Source organism: Panthera leo, assembly GCF_018350215.1.
Source record: "Panthera leo isolate Ple1 chromosome Y unlocalized genomic scaffold, P.leo_Ple1_pat1.1 chrY_random_Un_scaffold_78, whole genome shotgun sequence".
Taxonomy (NCBI): Eukaryota; Metazoa; Chordata; class Mammalia; order Carnivora; family Felidae; genus Panthera; species Panthera leo.
Window position 1 is genome coordinate 458,201 of NW_024962232.1, and position 9,350 is coordinate 467,550.

The 9,350-nt window shown below is 48.8% G+C and overlaps 1 protein-coding gene across 1 annotated transcript; it reads right to left on the bottom strand.

Moving 5' to 3' along the window:
* Window positions 1–6,203: 6,203 nt before the first annotated feature.
* LOC122212822 (testis-specific Y-encoded protein 1-like) lies at window positions 6,204–9,112 on the bottom strand. The gene is made up of 5 exons (XM_042926798.1): window positions 8,253–9,112; window positions 6,953–7,030; window positions 6,685–6,796; window positions 6,401–6,546; window positions 6,204–6,295 (listed from the first exon to the last, which is right to left on the bottom strand). Exons 1-5 carry the CDS (start codon window positions 9,057–9,059, stop codon window positions 6,224–6,226), a joined length of 1,215 nt encoding a protein of 404 aa, XP_042782732.1. The 5' UTR covers window positions 9,060–9,112; the 3' UTR covers window positions 6,204–6,223.
* Between the last annotated feature and the right edge of the window lie 238 nt (window positions 9,113–9,350).

Consider the following 9,350-nt stretch of genomic DNA (forward strand, 5'->3'; position numbering starts at 1 on the left):
AAGGGCCCTAGGAGGGAGGGGTTACTATTAACCTCCTTTTACACATCAGCAAATTGAAGAAGTTCAGAGGTTAAGGAACTTGTCTGCTCCCAAGGTCAACACAGGTGGCATGTGATGGAACTGAGAGGTGGCATGAAATAGTGTCCTCTAGTGCCAGCGTACCCAAGTTTACATCCTGTCTCACCAGTACTAGGTGTATGATCATCGGCACAGTTTTTTTTTAATGCTTTTGTGCTTTAGTTCTCATATATGTAAGACCAAGAGATGAATATAATAATCATATAAAGAGTTTAGAACAATATCTGAAACATAGCAAACACCCCTTATATAGAATCCTATTATTACTGCTATTATTATTAAAACAGGACAGGACAGAGAATACCTAAAAAGACATAATAACACATATGCAAACAAATGAATTTCCTGATACATAAAATATCAGAAAATCCAGTAATTTATTTAGGTGCTCTAAAGTTTTTTTTTTTCTTTTCTTATAAATTGAATTTATTTTTAAATATTTTACGTTTTTTAAACAATATCTTATTTATTTTTGAGAGAATGCAAGCAGGGTCAGAGAGAGAGGAATAGCATATCTGAAGTGGGCGTGATGCCTACACCAGTGACCCAATGTAGGGCTTGAACCCACGAACTGCGAGATCATGACCTGAGCCAAAGTTGGATGGTCAACCAACTGAGCCACCTAGAAGCCCCTATTTTTTTCACATATAGTGTTATATTAGTTTCAGATGTACAATATACTAATTCAGCAATCCCTTACAATACCCAGTACTCATGGCAACAAGTGCACTCCTTAATCCCCATCACATATTTCACTCACTACATCTGCACCCCCCCCCCAACACTGGTAACCATCAGTTTGTTATCTATAATTAAGTGTATGTTTCTTGATTTGTCTATTACTCTTTTTCCCCAACTTTTGATCATTTGTTTAGTTTCTTAAATTTCACCTATGAATGAAATCATATGGTATCTGTCTTTCTCTGACTGACTTCTTTTGCCTAGCATTATATTCTCTAGCTCCATTTATGCTGTTGCAGATGGCAAGATTTCATTATTTTACATGGCTGAGTGCTATTCCACTGTGTGTGGGTATTATACATAATATACCACATCATATAATTATGTGTGTATAATACCACATTATAATACCACATCATATATACATACTAAATCTTTATCCATTCATCATTTGATGGACGCGTGGCTGTTCCTTATCTTTGCTATTTTAGATAATGCTGCCAAAATTATCAGGGTTCTTGTATCTCTTTGAATTATCGTTTCTGTATCCTTTGGCTAAACACACAGTAGTGTGATTGCTGCAGTTGTATTTTTCACGTTCTGAGGAACCTACTATGTTTTCCACACTGACTGCACCACTTTGCATTCCTATCAACAGTGCAAAAGTTCTTTTTCCATATCCTCATCAACACCTGTTGTTCATTGTGTTGCTGAGTTAGGCTATTCCAACAAGTGTGAGGTGGTATCTCATTGTCCTTTTGACTTGCAATTTCCTGATGGTAAGTGATGATAAACATCTTTTCACGTGTCTGTTGGCCATCTGCATGTCTTCATGGAGGAGTGTCTGTTAAGGTCTTCTGCCCATTATTTAATTGGATAATTTCGTTTTTCAGTATTGAGTTTTGTAAGTTCTTTATGTAGTGGATACTAATCCATTACTGGATATGTCATTTGCAAATATCTTGTCCCGTTCTGTAGGTTGCCGTTCATTTTTGTGGATTTTTTCCTTAGCTGTGCAGAAGCTTTTTGTGTGGATGCAATCCCAATAGTTATTTTTGCTTTTGTTTCCCTTGTCTCAGGAGATATACCTAGAAAACGTTTCTTTGGCTAATGTCAAACAATTACTGCCTGTGTTCTCTTCTAGAATTGTTATGGTATCAGGGTCAGCATTTATGTCTCTAATCCATTTTGGACTTATTTTAATGTGTTTTGTAAGAAAGTGGTCCAGTTTCGTTCTTTTCCATATTTCTGTCCAGGTTTCCAACACCATTTGCTGAAGAGAATACCTTTTTCCCATTTTATATGCTTTCTTCCTCTGTCAAAGATTAATAGACCAGATAGTTGTGGGTTTATTTCTAGGTATTCTATTCTGTGCCATTGGTCTACATTCCAATTTGTCCCAGTACCATGCAGTTTTGATTAACTACAGCTTTGTAGTATAACTTGATATCTGGAGTTTGTGATGCCTCCAGTGTTTGTCTGTTTGTCTGTCTGTCTGTTTGTTTGTTTAAGATTACTTTGCTCTTCAGGTTCTTTGGTGGTCCCATATACAGTTTAGGACTGTTTGTTCTAGTTCTGTGAGAAATGCCTTTGGTGTTTTCATTGGGGTTACATTAAATATGTAGATCGCTTTGGTAACATAGACATTTTAACATTATTTGCCCTTCCAATCCATGAGCATGGAATTATCCATTTCTTTGTGTTGACTTCAGCTTCTTTCAACCTTATTTAATAGGTTTCAGAGTATGGGTTATTCACCTCTTTGTATAAGTTTACCCCTAGATATCTTATTTTTTTGGTCCAATTATAAATGGGATTGTTTTCTTAATTTGTCTTTCTGCGGCTTCATTATTAGTGTATAGAAATGCAACAGGTTTCTTTGTGTTGATTGCATCCTATGACTTTACTGAATTCGTTCTTCAGTTCTCACAGTTTTGTCCGTGGAATCTTTCAGGTTTTACAGTAGAGTATCATGTCCTCTATAAATCGAGAACATTTTTCTTCTTCTTTATTGATTCCATCGCCTTTTACTTCTTTTTAGTGTCTAATTGCTGTGGCTAGGAGTTCTAGTACTGTGCTGAATAAAAAAGTGGTGGGAGTGGATATCCTTGTCTTCTTCCTAAGCTTACGGGAAAAGCTTTCAGGTTTTCCCCATTAAGAAAGATTTTAGCTATGAGTTTTTCATAGATGGCCTTTATTATGTTGAGGTATTTTTCCTCTAAACCTAATTTGCGGAGGGTGTTTATCATGAATGGATGTTGTACTTCTTCAAATGCTTTTCCTGCAGCTATTGAAATGATAATGGGGTTCTTCTCCTTTATCTTATTGGTGTACTGTAACATGTTAATTGATTTGGGAATATTGGACTATACTTGCAAACTAGGAATAAATCTACCTCAATTGTGGTGAATACTTTTTTTATAATGTATTATTACAGTCAGTATGCAAGTATTTTCTTGAGGATATTTGCATCTATGTTCATTAAACATATGGGCTTGTAGTTCTTTTTCTTAGTGGAGTAGTATTCTGATTTTGATATAAAGTTAATGCTGGTCTCCTAGAATGAAGTTGGAATTCCTTTGAGAAGAACAGGGAGTAACATTTCTTTAAGTTTATAGTAGAATTAATCTGGTCCTGGACTTTTGTTTCTTCAGAGCTTTTGGATTTCTAATTTATGTTTGAGATTCTATCTCACTGTCTCTGTGCCTCTCCTCTGTATTCTCCCTCTCTCTCTCTCTCTCTTTCTCTCTCTCTCTTTCAAAATAAATTACTTTTAAAAAGATAAGTTGAGACATTTTAAAATCAAATACAATATCAGCAATTACGGCAATATTGTCAGATGGAATGAATTTGAGAAACTTTTAAATATTGACATCAAACTTGTCATCGAATTTTCAATAAATAAAAATTTAAGAGGTTTTTTTGCAAGATCGAATATCAAATCATATTTTGAAGGAGTTTTTTAAAAATCATATATTAAAGCATAACAATTTTGAGAATGAATGTTGGAAATAAAATTGTAAACAAAACAAAATACCTAATTTTTTGATTAAACAATTTGATCACACACTCACACCCACAAGACTCCTGAAGGAGTCCTAGTACTGATGCCCTTGTGTGAACTTCGCTGTTTGTGAAATGACCTCAGGTTACGGATGGGTGGCCCAGATTGCAAGCCAACAGAGGGGAGGGTCGTGGGGAGGTGGGGCTCTTAAAAGCCACGAACACGCCATCCTCTCCCGTGTGCACTCTGCCCTCTCATCATCAGCCGTGATGAGTCGGGTGATGCTCTTCCTCTGTGTCCACAGGCTTAAGCCGTGTGTCCAACACGCCATGTGAGGCTTGTGAGAAGACTCCCAAGTGCAAACACCAGCAGGCGCTCAGGGAGGTCGCCTCGTCCCAGGCAACCTGTGTTCCTTTGCCTGAGTGCCTGGACAAAGGCTGCCTCGGCCACATAGAGAACGATGGACTTGTGCAGGCTTAGCATTCTGTGCAGAGGTCCCAGGCAGGCCTGGAGCTTAGAAAGGACTGAGATGAGCCTCACCTGCGAAGATGTGAGTGCTGGGGTACTCCTTACAGAGCAGTTGGCTGCTTGCCAGAGAGGTCTGTGCTAGGGATGGGGCAAAGCTCCACCAGCAACAATTGCACCCATCCCAGCAATTACTGTCAGGACTCAGGAGGGAAGGGACTGCACTCTTGTATTCTGGCACCTGACCGTCCCACATAAGCACCTCATTCACAGAGACCCCTGTGTCTCTCCTTGTCTCTCCGGCGGCTTACACACCCAATCCTGCACACACAGAGACACATGGCTACGCAATCGCACGAACATATGCACGCTCACACTGCCAGCACCACCCCGGATCTCAGGCACATTTTGCCACAGATGCCCACACACACTCGCAGGAACTCACGCTGGATCTCTGCCCTCACGCGTACTCTCTGCATGAAATCCCACTCATAAGCCTCGCTGCTGCCCACAACCCACACCTGCCCCTCCCCCTCACACATCTCCCATCCTGAGCCACTGTCTGAGGACAGGGCTCAGGGTCAAAGGAGCCCCGGGTGTGGGAGGCAGCAGCAAGGTATACTGGCATCGACTGTGAGAAGTCTGCCTACTCCTGAGTTCTCCGGGGACACGGGGCCTTAGCTCTGATCCTGACTGGAGGCTTTGCTGACTGGATTCTATCTCACCAAGGACACGACACCCCTCTGGGAGCAAGGGTCCTGGCTGAAACCCCCCAAGTCCTGTCCACACTGTACCAGGACCCAATGGACCAATTTGGTCCCACTGTGCAATCCCCTTCCCTGCCTTTCGGCTCTGGCCTATACAACAAGTCTCCAAATAACAGGTCTGTCTCTTCCTCCTCCTCCTTCCAGGCTCTGCCTGCCCAAGAAGGCAGGCCTCTGTGCACATGGCAACACCTGCCCCACACAAGTACTGCACCTATCCTGCACACACAGAATCACCCGGGCAGCAGCTAGGACAGTCACACTCAGGTCCCTTCCTCGTCGTCCCTCCTCAGGTCCACATAAACACACACATACACACACACACACACACACACACACACACACACACACACACACACAGAAGGGTTTTCAGCTTCCTGTATGTGTCCACATAAACATCGTGGCAACTCTTCAAGGCTGCCACATGTGATCACTTCCCCAATTCTCTCCAGGGCACGTAGAAGACAGGAGACTCATCCACCCATCTCTTCTAGTGCTGCTGGCATCCTCCATTGTTTCTGCATGGGCAAAGATAGAAGCTCTGCGCCATTCATGCTCACACAGATGCAGAGCCCCTGACGCATGTGGGCACACGCAGACACATTTGCGTACATGCACACACACGCACCTCCACGCAACAGACACCAAGAATGATACGGGATATTTGCAAATACATCCCAGATGCTGTCACTCTTGTGCTTCACCCTTTTGCGATCCCCCTTGCTTTCTCACCCAGGGATTCATTTCCAGCCCCCAATGGCCTTGGACCAGTTCTAAGAATGGCTGTTGGGTTGCGGGAGGACATGGCGTGGTGGGACACATGGAAGGAAGTGCGAGATTCTCACCACAGTGGCGCCTGGGGACACGGCAGCTCATGACCCAAAGACTGGCAGGCAAATCCAGACTGAAGGAGCAGGGGGAAGCCCGGGACAGGGCGGACATCCACGGGGAGCATTTGTGGTGAAGCACTGCTCCTCCCGAGTTGCTCTCCAAAGCCCCAGCCCACAGCACAACTGCATTTGGTTTGCAGGCTTCGACCCTCTGTGTGTTTGTTGCTGAGTCTCTGCAGGTCCCCTGTCATCCTCCCACCCTCTCCCCATGCTACCTGTGTCCCTGTGTCGGCGGACCTTCCATTTCCAAGCCAATGTGTGGCCCACGTTCCCTTGCCCATACAACACGCAGGACAACACACCGCATACTGGGGTTCTCACCGACACGTGAGCACGTCAGATCACTGTCTTCTGGTCCCTTCCTCCCTCAGGTAGTACTGCAGGGGATTGGGCCACAGGTCCTCGATGATGATCTGGAAGAGGACACAGGCCAGCGCCACATTGGGCATAGCCCACTCTCCTCTCTGGCCGGGGGCCACCCACATCCCCACTGCTGACGAAGGCCTCAGGGGCCCCACCTCGGCAATCCTGTTCGCCCCTGGGCAGCTGTGCTCACACAGCCAGTTGAACAAGTTAAGGCTGGTGGGGTCATGCCTGCGACTGGGAGCTCCACGTTCATAATCCCAGAACCACTGGACTGGAGTGGAACGCGATGTCCTGTAGCCTGCAGGAAGAGAGGATTTGAGGAACAAGCTGATGGCCTCCTCCCCACCCACCTGCCCCTCCCCCTCCCCCTCCCTCCTGCCCCTGATTCATGCTCCTCATCCCCCTGCCCCGCACCATCATGGGACCCACACCCTACCAGCAAAGCTCAGCTGATACTCCTTAATGATCACTGGGTTCCGGAAGTACGGGTTGGCCCCAAAGAAAAACATCACTCTGCAGCGGTACTTGGGATGGCCCACTTCTTCCACCTGCCGTGAGCAATGGGACAGGAGGGGGCAAGTGTCCTCCCTCGGGGTCCTGAGCTACTTGCCTGGCTGTGAGGGTGAGCACCTTTGCCTCACCCTCTCCTGCCCAAATCCCACACCCGACGGGACGGCCCCCAGCCACAGCCTCCCCGGTCTCACCTCCAAGTCGACCACGTAGCTGAGCACGTCTTTGTCCTGGGCACCGATCATGGCCGACAACTGGGGGTGATTCAGAATCTGTGCTGTGTCAAGGAGCTGTGCCTTCAGATGCTGTGGAAACAGACACAGCCCCCCTCCAACCCTCCCAGGCTAAGAGCAAGGGACTAGATCACGGCATGTGCAGAAAGACCAGGAAACACTAGTCCCCACACTCCTCAGCCTCTGCACATGCATCAGACCCCATCGACACTGGGCAGTCCGTTGGCTTCCTGTACCTCCCACGCTGTCTGCACACAGCAGGGAGAGACCCCACTGCCTGCACGCCTCACAGTTCCTTCCTATATCTGACCTGTGTGGGCTGCCAGCAGCCCATCATAGCTTGTGATGTCAGCATGTGCTCTGACCCCTCCTCACGGCTGGGTTTCTTGGCATATTCCCGTGAAGACCTATGTTGTCACCAGCCTCCTGAGTCCAGATGGAATAACATGGCTTACAGGAACCCGACTGCACACTTACGCTGCAAGCAGAGGGTGTGGGAGGGAGAAAGAGATCGAGAAGCACGGACGAGGAGGGCCGAGGAGGGAAAAGGATTAGACACAGTGACACAGCCAGTCCGGAGAGAAAGACATGGGTGGGACCGAGCCGGAGCCTGAGGACAGAGAGGGAAGCAGGGGTGGAGATACCAGGAGAGAATCCTCTGTGTGTGTGTGTGTGTGTGTGTGTGTGTGTGTGTGTGTGTGTGTGTGTCAGGGTCTGAGGAGGCAGCTTGTACCCCATTCGGAGTGGGTCTCAGTCGTCCTACTGTCTGGCAAAGGGGCTTGGCGTGGTTCCACTAAAGGTCATGAGTGTGTGTCTGAAATGCTCTCTTTTGAAGGAACTGCTAGGAAACGTGCACAGCCTGTGAATGTGAAGGTGGGTGTGCGGCCTGCGTAACTCTCCCATTTTGCAGCGAAATATTTCCTTGCCTTATCTGCTCTGAGTGAAGGCTGCTTTGTGCTACCCTAGCTCTGGTAGCATGGGGACACATGGCTCGTGTCTGCAAGTAATATTTGAGACCAGCCTGCAGGCCAACGTTGGCGGAGACCTAGAGGAAACAGACCCAGTCACCAAGTCCCCCCATCCCCAACAACCGCCCCTGTCCAAGGCCTTACACTGGATCCCAGACCACACCAACCCAGGGCCAGGGACCATTCCGCAGCTCTCCTCTCTGGGGGCCATCGCCCTGAGGCACCCTGCTCTCAGTGCCCAGCCCTCCTGCACAACAGCCCCCGCCATCACCCACCAGCACAAGGAAGGATACCGCCTGGGCCCAGAATCCAGGGATGTGCTTGATGATGGCCCTTCTGTGATCCAGGTAAGAAATCTGCCTCCGAAGAATCCTGCGCTTCAGCCGCCATAAGGCCCTGGAATCCTGGGCATTCCCAGCGCTGATCTTCAGCTGAAGACGCTCCAGTGCTGCCAGCGGGTCCTGGGCTGAGGCAGGAGGCAGCGCTGGCTCTTGCTGCTGCAGCGGCTGTGAGAGCTGGGGCCCCTCCTCCGCCTCTGCATCTGCCTCGCGCTTCTCCTCTTGCTCCTGAAACTCCTCCTGCTGCTGTCTCTCAACTTCCACCTCCTCCTCCTCGTGCATGTCCTCTGCTTCTGGCTTGGCTTCCTCAGAATTCTCCTCTCCAGCCACCTCATCCTTGGTCGTCTCGCCGTCCTCTTCCTCCTCCCTCACCTCAGCCGCCTCAGCCGCCACCATTCCGATCACCACCTCAGCCGCCACCATTCCGTCATCCAATATCAGCACCAATTCCTCCGCTGGGCTTGCCACCTGTATCTCACACCCGGCCTGGGCTTCCTGCACGGGATGGGCACTTGCCGCCCCTGAACCTGGGGACTGCGGCCAGCCCACGCCCTCCAGCGCCCCTGCATTCCCGCGGGGCCGGGTCTCTCCACCTTTCGCATCCGGGATGATCAGGGCCCAGGGTCGACGGGAATCTCCGCTTTGTCCGGACCGCGACACGCTGGCCATGACGCTCGGCCCCGGCCCCAGTGTAGCTAGGGCAGCCTCAGGACAAGGACAGGAAATGGCAGCAGGTGGGGGGAGCCTTGGCCGCAAGACCATTAGCTCCCTGAAGCCTCCCGCCTCAGCCCGCCAAAGTTGCGCGCAGGCGCACAGGCTCTGGGATTTGAGGACTCCGCATTGGCTGTGGCTCCCGTGGAGGAGGGGCCGAGACAGAGGCAGTGAAGAGTGTGCGCATGCGGCCTGGGGGCGAGTGGTTCCAGGGCAGGTCAGGCCAGCTGGCCAGGTTCGGGGAGCAATCAGTTGCAAGACAGCAAGACAGGGTGCTGGCCGCCAGCAAGCGCGCGCCAATGGCCGGTCCAGGCTCTGGAGCGAGTGCCAAGGTGCCAGCGT